A 13,508-nucleotide genomic window follows, 5' to 3' on the forward strand; every position below is an offset into this window, starting at 1 on the left:
GTAGAAAATTAGAAGTCCATTTCTAAATATCAAAAAGAACAAGATTCTAGCATACCCATTAAGGACAAAAAAACTTAATCTTTAGAAAAAGCTCAGTATGTTCATGACATGGATAAAAGATGGTAACTATCTCTCAGAGAGATAAAAAGTTCTTTTCAACCTGGTATCCTTCTGTGCTGTATTCCTACACTAAGGCATAAGAAACAACAGAGAGTGGCTATGTTAGATATCAGAAAAATCATATGTTAAAGACACATTAAGCTTCTAAAAAAAATTAATTCAAGAACTTCAGAAGTCAACAACATCACTTCAGGCCTATTGTGTCCTTATATGATAATTATTTCAATCTATAATTTTACAAATGAAAAAAACATCATGTACAAGTATACCTTTGGTTTGAGGGGGGGAGGAGGGGTTGGTAAGAATAAAAGACCAGCCAGTGGTCCATGCAGACCATTCGTATGCTAGTGCAAGAGCATAAAGAGCCATAAAATAACATCTGTGCTCTATAACCTCACCTGCAGCACTCAGCAGAACCCTGTACCCTTTACTTGACTATCAGACATGACCACACCGGTACCAAGCCCCCATTCAGCTGGACTCAGAAATCATGGTAGTTTGTTCCCTGGGATGCTCTAAGAGGGACATGAAACTTCTGAAAAACAAGTTTCACAAGGAAACACGTTGCCCAAGTATGGTAGCCAGGGATGCTGAACCAAGAGGTTCAGACTGTGTGCTTTTGTAACAGCATCAGCAGCAGCTTCAACCTTTACTGGACCTCTAAACAGGTATTCCTTTCTCTGCTTCTTCATCCTCTCAGGAGAGAGGCTGAGAAAAGATGCTCCTTCCTCCAGCTAACCATGCACAGCCACATGCTGAAGTGTCCAAAATTTTTGAAACTAGACTCCTTTGAGAAAAATGTACTAGGCCAGTTAGAAACATTCCTCAGGCAGGATTCAGTCCATCAGCCACATCTTAAACCATGCAGATACAAATCATGGATTTTAAAGAAGCAGACAGTTAAGTTCAGGCACATACCAAAGCTACACAACCTCAGTAAGATCTCTTGGTTAAGTGTAAAGATGTTGGAATCAGAGCAATGAAGTAAGATGTAACTGACAGTACAAGAAGAAGTTTTTTTTATTTGCTGGACAACTTTTTAAATATATAAAAATTTCACATATAAAAGCAGGAACCTCAAGACAGCTCCAAAATAGCCTTGGTAGTTGCTGCTTCAACTAAAAATCTTGTTACATTTTACATAACCACTTTCAGAGTCAGGTTATAAAAACTAATAGTTGATAAAAATACTGAACTTCCAAAAAGGCACTTCAAGCCTGGGACTGCACTTTTCCACCTCTGTAGCTTAAACATTTGAATTTCCTAAAATGAAGAACTACCACAACCTGCTTCAGTTTGAATTTCTGCAATACAATTTACTGTGCAAATCTCGTTGGTAGCATTGAATGTTCACTCTCCTTGTGAAAGTCTTACATTCATAAGTCTTTGTCTTTGGTTTGCTTGTGTTGCCCAGTGTTGTCATTGGGAACTGCTCTATCTGCTGCCATCTCCTTTGTTTGTTGTTCTCAAGAATCACTGTTCATCTCATTTTTTTGTACACTGCTCTGCTTTCACTTGCTGCACAACCTTCATTTATATAGAGATAATTACATAAAATATATTTATAGGAAAACATCTCGCCTTGCTGAGAACCTAATTTAGTATTTTTACAATCAGCTTCTTGGCTGATCCATTCCCATTCAGTGAGCCTGCTTTTGTCCGACTGAAACTAATCAGAAGTTTACGACTCAGCTGAATGGGACTTAAATGGGCACAGAATCATCTTTTATGAGGGTTAATTAATTGAGATAAGTATAAGAGACCAAGTACTGCTACATGATTTCTTCTAGCATTATGAGTATTGTATTTCAATGTATTTACTTCTGATTTTCAGAAAGGGCACTTTTTAGAATAGTTGTATAGTGCCCAAGCTTTTAGTATTATTCCTGTAGCTTCAGGATCCTATGTTTTGCAAGGTGTTAAATTCAAAGACAGATTGCTATGATGTCCACATTTCCGCTAACTGTGCAAGTCCTAAAGTGATTTGAATTAATTATCTGCTTCTCAGTAAGTACTGAATTAAGGGCATAGTTACTATTCTCTTAGGATCTGATTATAGTAATTGTTTGGGCTGCCCAGTGTACTATTTTACTGGCATAGTCTAATCTTGCCACAAAATGTATTCTTAGAAATTTATTAAGTAGAGTTTTCAATGTTTAAATATATTTTTCTTATTATATATCAGCACAGTATTTATTCACTTAACTGTGGCATAACCTTAAAATCCAATTCATGGACCAGGCCTCAATGGTTAAGAATTTACACGGAATACAAAAGTGACAAATGACCCTTCGGATTTCTGTGTAGGGGGAGAAAAAGTCATAATGCTGCTGATAAGCATTTTTCCCAGCACACCAGCTACCAATCTATTCTTAACTCAGTCTGACAGCTTACTTTTTGGGGTTCCTTGCTCTTAATTGGTTTTTAACAACTTCCATTCTCATTAGTAGTAAAAAAAATATTATTGCATGACTAGCCAGAATTCTAATAAAGTGGTTTAATCAGAAATCACAGTATTTCAGGAATATGTCAGACAATTTCATATGTATGCCCTCTTTTCTACATCACTGTTTTCTGAATTCATTTTTATATTGCTGGTCACTTGCTAAGGGAGGCAAATAATAAGCACTTGGTAATGCCTGATAGTAGTTGTTCATGCCTGATGGACATTGATTGAAACATCCACTCCCTATCTGTCACGATTTTGTGAATTTGCTAAAATCAATCTGCACTTTAAGCCTACAAACTCACTAAAGATGACAGAGTACCCTTCCCTGATCTGTTCTGTGTGCAAATATGCCCACTTGCTGATGTGTACTGGTTCCAGGGAACAACTGTTGCTCATTTATGTCCTGTCAAATACTGCCACTATTTATCACTCCAGCAAAACTCAGTGAAGTAGCTATCCCCTTATTTAGCATTGACAAATGGAATTTTATCCTAACTCATGTTCATTCAGGTCTAATAAATTCCAGTCCTTCAAATGCTGCATTTACTGAGTCCCTTTTCAGCCACACCTCCAATGGCTCTACTTCTCCTATAAAAGCAAATTCATGGGCATTTTAACATCTCCCCTAATTTTATTGACTTCTTTCACCCAGTACTAAACTACTCAAATTCCGCCTTCGGAAAAGGCACTAACCATGTATTTATTAAACTTTCAGATATGTTCTTCATGCTTTCTCAATCTCTTGATGCTCATGCAGCACAGGAAGAGCTTAAGCTTATGGAACTTGTTAGCCTCTTTGCATCTTTTCTCATGATACCTAAAAAACACTTGACAGTGATCAGGTTGCTGCTGGTTAAAGAATACGACTTTATTGCTTTGCCACCTTCATCCAGCTTTATTCATTAAGCAGTTTCCTAATTCCTGTTATATTATTAAGTCTTTGAGGCTGAGATCGCCTTTTAGTCTGATGTTTAAAAAGCAAATAGAGTCATGAACCTCTTCTTCAAAAACAGCAGTAATGTGCTGCTAAACAAATAACCACTGTTCAGAGGAGGGCAAGAAAGAGAGGCAGGAGTAAGAAATTGGCAGAGGTTTTTCCTTCTTGACTTCCTTCTCTATTTTCTCAGCAAAGGAATGCAGCATAAAACTGCACAAATTTCTAAAATTAGAGTTGTGATTTTGGTTAGACTTGCGGAATAGGTTAAACGGCGGTTAAACATCCTATTGAAAAAAACAGGTTAAAAACTGGTGACATTACTTACTTCTCTCATGTAATTCATGTCAAAGTACTATTATCTTAATAATTGTTTAAAAAAAACCCAGAAAACTAGAGACTGCAGGTATTCTAGGACTTGAGTTGTAAATCGTACCAATAAAAAGTTACACTACAATTGCTTGCCCTTTTTTCCACTCTCTGGCTAACTTGGAAAAAATTAGGTAATTAAATCAGCTCCCAGAGCTGGTATGCCTTACGTGAGGATGCTGCACCAAAATATGACTGCTTTCACAAATTAAATTTCTGGCTCAGTGCATGCTCCCCTTGATCGACTATTTTGATGCACATAAAGTGTTCATATACATAAGGAAAACTGTGATTCAACAAAATACAAGTGGAACATCACCAGGACTGCATACTTTTTTGCCTTTTCTCCATTCAATTAAAAAACAGTTGTATTTATCGGCTAAATGCTATTCAGAATGCATGATACTGGGAAAAACGGATGACAGAAGCCGTATTAAAAAAAAAATATGCAATTTTTCTAATCCATGCTATTATAATTACGCTACACAAGTACTTTAGAGACACCAACTTTCCAAACTATAAACTAATAACGGGTATTTTCCACAGACACGCCTTGTTCTCCTGTTGTGCCGCAATACGCGCTTCTGGAAGCGGCTGGGAAGAGTCCGGGCAGGAGAGCGGTCGGCGGGGCAGGCACCGACAGGAGCGGACACGCTCAACCCGCGGCGACACCCCCGCCCCTGCCACTGCCACTCGCTCCCGCACCGCGCCGCGGTTTCCCTCCCGGCGGCTTCGGCACAGCCCAGGTGTCGCACCCGGCGGGAGGAGCAGCGCGGTGGCCGCGCTCGCCCGCCCTTACCTCAGGTGCAGGTAGTGCACCAGCTTCGTCACCACGGTCACCATCTTCCCGAGTCACCTTCCCCGCCACTGCCTCGGGCGCGGGAGGGACACACTACGAGCAGAGACACGCTTCCCAGAGACTCCTCAGTCAGCGGGTCCTCGCTGCTCCTTCACCCTCCTCAGTGCCCTTGGCCGACAGCAGCTCTGCCCCTCGGCCGTCCCCTGCCCGCCCCGCCCGGCCAGAGGGCGGGGCCGCCCCCCATCCTCCGACCGCCCGCGCCGGCGGGGTCGCGTCCGGCGCGGTGAGGTCTGGCAAATGAGGGGGTTGAGGGGCTGCGGGGCTCGGGAGGGCTCGGCCGCGTCCCCGGCGCCCCTTTGCGGGGGAAGAGCGCCGGGAGTCCCGCCGCGGCTGGCCCAGCCCCGCTCCGCTCGCTGCCGTCGGGGCGCCCCCCGCCCCTTCCCCTGCGCTCCTCTCTGCGCCGGCGGCGGGGCCGCCCTGGCAGGAATGGGGTCGGGCCGAGGGGTAGGAGTGGGGGAGCGTGTGGGGGAGTACAAGCGGGGAGGTGAGGTGTGAAGTGCCCCGCGGGAGTGGGAAGCCGGTCCCGTCCCGGCGTATGGCACGGCTGAGACCTGCACGGTGCCTCTCAAACGCTGCCCGGTGGGGAAGAGTTAAACGAGGGGCAAGGGGAATGAGTGTTGGTCTGGGCAACCTGCCTCGCCGTACCAAACTGATGTCTGCGCCCCGTTCAGTTCAGCAGAGGACGGGAAAGAAGAGATATTTTGATTATGGCGTGTAAGCAGTTACGCAGGAGAATTTGCCATAGCTCTTTAATCTACCAGACGTAAAGGACTGAAGCAGAACGTAGACAACTTCAGTCTGGGAACAATGAAACACCTTTGATGTTACCATAAGGGTACTAAAACACTGAAATTATTTACTACTGGATCTTGGATCTCGTGAAATTTCAGCGATACAATGGCTGACCTCCTCATATAAACCGCATATAAGTCATCTCTACATCTGATTGGTTTGGGTTATGGAAAAAAATGTGGGTCTTTATTGCTGTGAAGACTGGCCTAGATGATCACAGAGCAGGGGTTCAGAACAGTAACTCCAGGTTTTCAAATCTATGAATATTAATTATTTAGTTTCTGGTGCACTCCAAATTAAGAGTATCCCTTCAGCCTTATTCTCCCCTTCTTGGCATCCACCCTAGGCACTGAACCAGACAAGACTCTTGAAAAAAGTTGTATGTACTAAGTGTAACTCAAAGGCTATCATAATCCATACATTAACTTGTATGAAGAAAGTTTACAAACAAAAATGTTTTCCGTATTTTCTGATTCAGAATGCTTGAATAAATTACTTAGTATTGCTGAAGGATTTCACTGTGTTGGTAACATGCAAACTACTGAAACTTAGAAACAAAGATAAAGCCACAGTAGATGAAGTATTTCCAGTTGACCAGGGAGTATTTGGTGTCTATGGATAGCTAAGAAGTTTAAATAGTTGATATAAATTAGAAGGCTGTATTTGCAAGATATAATTATTCATATATGTATGTAATTCATATACATATATATTCATATATACATATATACCCATATTCGGTGTACGTATCTATACATATGCTGTACCATGTACCACACCCTCTTGAAGTAAACTGGCTACTGTAAGTTGTATTTCAGTTTTTTCTAGAAAGAACTGCCTAGAAATCCCCATAGACAGTAAGAATTTTAAGACTGTCTGTGGTTTGTGGTAGTCACTAATCCCTTTTGTCTGCACATTCTTGACAGTAGAATTCTAGATAGTAGACAGAATACAGATTCTGTCTGATAAACATATAGGAGATGGTGTAAATAATTCAAATAGGTTTTTTTTCATAATGGATAAATACTACAAGTTGGATATTTTTGTCCCATTTTACATATGGTTTTACATCCCACATCCTCAAGCTTGTTGTTTCATTACTGTTATTATTTTACGCTTTATAAATTCTTTCTGTACTTCTTGTATTTCTCAGCTCATGTCAATGAAAGCTCCAAAATATGTACCCTTCACTTGCTGACTTGTTCTCATGCTCTGTGCTGCTCTCTACACCATTTACAGCTCTGCTCCAGTGGAGCAGAGGTAGGCTGTTTCACCTCTAGCAGGTTTAACACAGCTGCCTTCTTTTTTTTTTTGTACTTCATGATCCCCCTTTCATATTTCTTTTTAGAACTGGTTATCTCTCATTAGCATTCCTTAACTTATATTTACTTGCTAATTCCGTGCTTGTATTTATTCATATAACAATTTTTTTTTCAAAAATATCAACAATCTGGTGTAGCTGTGATCTTAAAATGCTGTTATGACTCAAACTGTTTGCTCCCAAAAATATTTGAATTTTTTTGCTAGACTAAAAATTGATCTAACTTATTCAATTTTTTCTTTTTTTTCCCTGCAAGAATTCAAACTTTGCATGAAACAAAAATTCTGAAAAGTCTGTTTTACAATTTCTAAAAGGCCTTTTCAAAATGTTTGGCGTAAAACATACACTTTAGGTGTTTTGTTTCAGTATTGCTTTATTCCATTGTTTAACTTCAGGGGGTTTTTTATCATGTTTGGGTGTATTTCAGTAGTCAAGAGGGTAACGGTAACATATGTGGTTTGCTTATATTCTGTCAACAGATTTCTACAAAAAGAAATGTTAGATTTTGTGTAATTAGCATTTTCTAGTAGAAAGCTACCCATCAGAAAGTTTTAAATAATTTCAAGGATTGAAAATTTAGTCCACTATTTTCACTATACTAGGGATGAAAGCAAAGCTTTTCAGGATAAGGCATTTGGTTGCCCATAGTGGACAAGTGAGGCATAAGCTGTTGGAAGGGAGAAATTAATTCCTAATCCTATTAGCTAATAGACAGCTTATTTCCAGCTGTGTCATCATATGTTCTTTTTACAGTATCTAGTTCATTTAATACAATTCTGGTTTTTTCACATTCTTACATTTCTGCTTGCAGTCCTCGTAGGGATGTACAAATTGGCAAACCTCAGCGTGTCAGAAAAGCATGTCGGGGTAGTGAGGTTGAAACAGAAGACCAGGGTAATAGGTGTAATTATGGGTAAAGAATCTAAGAAAGAGCAACCACCTTTTGAAGTCAGAGCTTTGCCTGCAGAGGAAATCCTTGGGAAAGGATTCAAGTAAGCTCCATGGAATGAAGAGGTACAGTCCGTATAAATATAGACTCCATCAAAATGCACTTTGAGTATTGTCAGAAGAGTTCACTGACTCTAAAATGGATCAGGTGATTATGATGAAATGTCAGGAGAATATAGGAGCTCTCAGATGTCTTGAGCATATCATATTCTGATACATAAAAGCATCCAGTTCCACCTGGAGAATGAAGTGTTCATAATTTAACACAATCTCCAGGCAGAACTCCGGAGAAGAGAAAAAGAAGACTGATAACAAAACTGAGTTGCATTTGGTAGCCTGAGACAACTTGCCTTTGTAAGGCTAGTGTGCTATAGCAGCAATTGTCATTATGAGCTCTAGAATTTGTGTGAGACTTACTTTAGATAATTTTGAATTTTTTTTTTTAATAGAGGAAGCAGGTTTGAGAACAGAAATGCACTGCCAGCTACTAACATCTGCAAGGTTCTCACTTCAGGCTCAGAAAGAGCATTCGTTATTACAACAGAATCATAAATGCATGGCATTTGTACTGTTGCTATAATCTATTAATCTGGTAGATACATAATGTAATAAAAGCAGGAAAAATTTAATGTCAGTTTTTAAATATCTTTATCAGATGATCTGTATCATGGACAATACACACACTTTATCATAAGCAGGACTTAAATGTGCCTTATAATTTACTTTCCTTAACTAAACAATAATATATTTAAAGTTAAAAAGGAAATATATGCTTTCCTAAAATTTCCACCCACTGTCCGTGTATATTAAAAATATATGGAACAAATTTTCCTATACTCTTTCTGTAAAAAATATGGTGGTTTGAAATTTTTTTGTCTGCCAGTAGTTTGTTGTCATGTGTAATTTTTTCCTTATTTGCCTCCAAAGCCAACCTGAATCTCTATGAAAAGGACACTTGAGCACTTAGCTATACCATTAATTTTCATGGGAAAAGGCACTTTATGGGAAAAAAAAAAAGGTTCAGCTTCAAGGTAACAGCAAGACATCAATTTTCTGTTTGAAATTAACATAATGTTTTACATAATGATCCTCTCCGCTGATCATTAAAATATCATAGTTACCTCGGCAACTGGAACAGTCTGCAAATGTTATCTAATGATACTAACACATTCTAAAAATACATACAACAAATAAAGTCTGAAACATTATCATTTGGATGAAAAACATTTTTTTTTCGACAAAAATACCTTCTGGTCTAAGCAGATTTTTGTGAGAAAAATTTAATTCAATGTAACTTTATTTTTGTGCAAAACTGATTTTATTTGCTCAAAACCTGAAAACCCAGTTTTTTGTTTCCTGACAATGGAAAAACAGTAGATGTTTTTCAATTACATTACATTCAGTTGCATTTTTCTATAAATGTTTCAATGGCAAATGTTCAGGAAATAAAATTTATTTCTAAAGCAAGTGCTGAATGCTTAAAAAACTGCTGGAAAATATGGCATACCAAATAATTGAACTGATGAATTCTATCTAGGGAGTTTACTGCTTTAGATCTGAATGTCTTCACTGTCATTGCAGCCCTCTCATTCTCTTCTTGTTGGTACTCTTGTGAGTCTGACCTAACAATTGAAATCTAATGGGACTGAAACAAATTGGCATTAATACTCTTCACCTTTTTTCTTTTTCAAGCAAAACTTAATAAACTATGTTCACTGATGATTTTGGGTGTCTTAAAATGCTTTTTGTGTGTCGTGTGATTTACTGAAAAGTTTTGCCAGGACTAGTTGCCAGCACATCTCCCATTAGAATGGAAAATTGCTCCCAGGCAGGTAAGTTGGCTCATATCCCTTAAGTTTTCTTTCATCTTCCTGGGTATCAAAGCCACTACACTCTTGAAACACCCTCTGCCTTTGCTGCTCTCCTGGGAGTATACTAAGGAATACTCCCCACTTTTGTATTTGGTATAATTTTCCAGTGAAGTTGTTAAAACAATTCCTTAGAATTCAAATTATTTTTAAACACTAAATTTGAATTAATGTAAATATGATTTGCTGTTGAATTTGCTCATGTAATTTGGCTAATATCTACAAGTTTTTTCAGTTGATATCATATGAGATATCAAATGCATTTATCTTTTTTGTCCATTTTAACGGTATCTCTTTGTGTGGAACCCCATCAAGGTTTATAAAGTGATTCAAAACACTTTTTTTCAGTATACTTTGAACACTGTTGATGTAGATTTAATTTGAGTTGAAAATTTTTTGAAGACTGTTAAGAAATTGGTAATTCTTAATGTATTTGAACACTTTGCTATCACCCATGTGTTTTTTTTAAGCACTTTTTTCCTTTGGATGCTGCAAATCTGGTGACAAGATTGCTCTGAGAGAGGGTCTGGGAACATATAAATGGTCCTTTCATACAGTATTGTTCCAATAGAAGTAACGAACGGGAACTTTTCTTTGGAAGGAGGAGTCAACCATTTGTTTACAGGTCACTTTGCAAATGCACAGTAAATACTCTCATATTATGATTTATTTTCACTGGAAAGTATGTAACAGAAATGGCCAGGCTGTGACTATTTTTGATTTAGGACAAGGACAACAAGGACTCAAAGGAATTTTCATCTTCCTTACAGATTCTGATTGCCACTGTTTTCTAGGGGTTGGCAACCTGAAAAGATTGTGGCCAAGGCCTTTCCTCAGGTTTTGGTTGTCCGTGGTTTGTGTCATAGTGTCACCTCACAAATACCCGGTCCAAGCCCATGCCATGCTATATGTCAGGACAATGTGTAAGCACACATCTTTCTCTTCTTTCACCATTGCTGGCAGAGGAAACCTGAATGTATGAACTGGGAGAGGACTGCAAGGTAATCCTTTTGTCCCCTGAATTGGAGAATGGATGGAATAGGATTTAAGTCTATCACAGTGCATACCTGCCCTATAACACAGGCATAATTATCGTGATGCATCTGAAGAGGGACTCTAAAGGGATCCATATCAATCTCCTTGAGCAGAGGAGAGGTTGGAATAGTCTCACACTAAAAGTTTTAAAGCCAATAATAAAGGTATTAATTACACCATCAAATTTTATAACCATTCCTAAGACCTTTATCCTCTCTGCCACTAATGAGAGAGTGCATGCTGTCTGGGGCCATGATTAGCTCACCAAAAAAAAGAGAGATTACAGTATTAGACATTACTGAGCAGATGGATCATTACACAGGAGCCTAAGCTAAGAACTAAATATTCTAAGTACGTCACATTTGGAAGATACAAAATATTTAAATAAAACTTTAAATACCTGTGGAGATTAATAGGGATCTAACTTCATGGTGTGTCAACATACATTCCAGATGATGGAATAAAGAATGTGTAAGGCTTTCACATTTTTCTCAGTTTAACAAAGCTCACTTGGTCAAAAGACTATGGGCCACAGGAATATTCAATGTAGATGACTGAAGGTGACTCATCTACCTTGCTGGTGATCTAGTATTATTCATACTGTGTTTTCTGTATTTATTGGATGTGCAATTGTTGGTATTTTTAGGAATACAAAAGTAATGAGTACTGTAGGGTTTTGCTTTTCTTGCTTTTTAAAGTTTGAATACAAAAGAGATGGAAATGTTGATCAAGCAATTTGCAGAGCTGGAAAAATGACAGGCTTAGTTTGTAATAACCAGCTCTTTACTTCACTAGGAAATGATAAGGATTTTAACCTATATTTTAACTAAAATGCCAACTAAAAACCACTGTGTTTCCTGTACTCCATAGTTTGATATTTGGCAGTTTTTACATTATTGAGTTAGTTTGTTTGTCCCAGAGCAATTTTTTGAATTGGTTTGCCCTTTGACATTACACTGAAGGCAGTGGCATTAGCCACTCTCCTAGGCATTAAAGTCTCAAAAAAAAAAATCCCTCATTTCATTCATGTTCTTTGTTACAAGAAAGACACTTCACCATTTGGATCAAGGATGAATGCAGAGCCCTTTAGAGAGAGGGCTGAATGAAGAAGAACTATAATTTGTGTCAGTAGGTGGTTGGATATAATGAAAAGGAGTTTCTTGTCTCTGAAAAGAAATCTTAAAATTACTCTATGTGTGGTATTATTAAGGTATGTCATTTGTGTACTGTTCCACTGATTTCTGTACCTAATGTTTGCAACTTCTAATCCTCTTCCCTGCAAACTCTGCCTGGAAGTGGATAAAGTCTCCATCTGCTTGTAACATTTTGTAGACGGATTACACCCCCACTGATACCTGTGTAAACTTGTGACTACCAGACTGTATCATGAAGGGTTAAATAATACCAAACCTACACCAACTAAATTAGACAATATTCCTGTGACTGGCTGAGTCAGAGAGCAGAGAATTCTGAAAGTCCCAGGCAGAAGCCACAGGCATTACACCACAGATTATAGTTGTAACTATGGACGTGGAGACCATCTGTTCTAGAATCATGTATACAAGTTCAGTCTGCAGATTTTTTCTTCTTTCACTGATCTTGTCTGTTTTTGTCTTCTCATTTCTTGTTTTCTTGTGCCTTTTTTTCCAAGTACGTGTCCCTGTTGTTTTCTCTGTTTTCCTTTTGGTTTCTGAGGTGGTCTTTTGTTGCTGTCTTCAACAGGTCTGTTGTGAAACATACAATGCCCTTCATTTCCTCCAGCAGCTCTTCTTTCTCACCTGTGTCATGACTGTTATCAATTAGTCACATGCAGATTGTTCAAGTGGGTACTTTACTGTTGTTCCAGAAACAGCCAGGTTTGTCTTATTCAAAAGTACCATTTTGGTGTATCAGTTAGAAATCACACAGTATTAGATATTAACTCTGAAGGCTTCTAACCAGGTAATGCCTACACAGATATAGCTCGTGTTTCTTACATGATGAATATTTATTTCTATAATACAAAATGTGCCTACACTTTAACATTATGTGTAATATTTATCATTGGGCACAACACTAAAAGTGATGGAAAAGATGAAATAAATACTGTTGAAATTGTCTCACCATTCCATATCTGAAAGTAACGCAAAAACCCAATGACCATTTAATAGCTGGACTTGGGCTTTTAATCCTCAATAGAATTCTTGTTGTGATTGTTTTTCTAGCGTTGATCTAGTTGTATGTGCTTTGGAGAAATACTTGGACTGAAGCACTCTTCATACTAGTCTGAAGGTATCTCTTACTGGTGATTTAAGATTTGAAATAGAAAATAAAAGTTAAAAATATTAAGGCTGGGCTACAAGCTGCAGCTGGGCTGACATGCGTAGAGGAAAATCCTACCAGGTTAAAAATAGAAACGTGTTCCACCTGCAGATTAACTTTATATCTAATCCACTTATGTTTTACCACATGGTACACTACCTACACACATGAACTCTGTGAGGAAAAGGACAGAGGCATGAATTTGCATTAGACCTGACTTCCTTCCCATCCATTTCTATAGTTCTGAAATGAAACAAACCTAGAAGAAATGTGCAGACATTTTCCAAATGTATAATACCAGACAGTTATCTGCATACTAGTGTTTCTGGAGATACAAATCCACAAACTAAAAACAATCCATGGTTCAGCCCAGCGATCAGTGAAGGTCAGTTAATTCACTCTCCAGAGTTATCCCTTCTGAGTTCAGTACGCAGCATATTATGCTGAAAAACTTCTAAAGTCTACATCTATCAAGTACATTGGATTTACATACCTTGTTTGTCTCTAAAATG

The 13,508-nt window shown here is 38.4% G+C and overlaps 1 protein-coding gene across 1 annotated transcript in view; it reads right to left on the bottom strand.

The window, feature by feature from the left end:
* ARHGAP18 (Rho GTPase activating protein 18) overlaps positions 1–4,828 on the bottom strand; it is a 95,703-nt gene extending 90,875 nt beyond the window's left edge. Inside the window, exon 1 of the mRNA XM_027633878.1 lies at positions 4,672–4,828. Coding sequence (XP_027489679.1) covers positions 4,672–4,715 — 44 coding nt within the window. The 5' untranslated portion in view covers positions 4,716–4,828. The remainder of the gene's footprint in view (positions 1–4,671) is intronic.
* Between the last annotated feature and the right edge of the window lie 8,680 nt (positions 4,829–13,508).

The sequence above is a fragment of the Corapipo altera genome, unplaced genomic scaffold (assembly GCF_003945725.1).
Source record: "Corapipo altera isolate COAL_440 unplaced genomic scaffold, ASM394572v1 2b, whole genome shotgun sequence".
Taxonomy (NCBI): Eukaryota; Metazoa; Chordata; class Aves; order Passeriformes; family Pipridae; genus Corapipo; species Corapipo altera.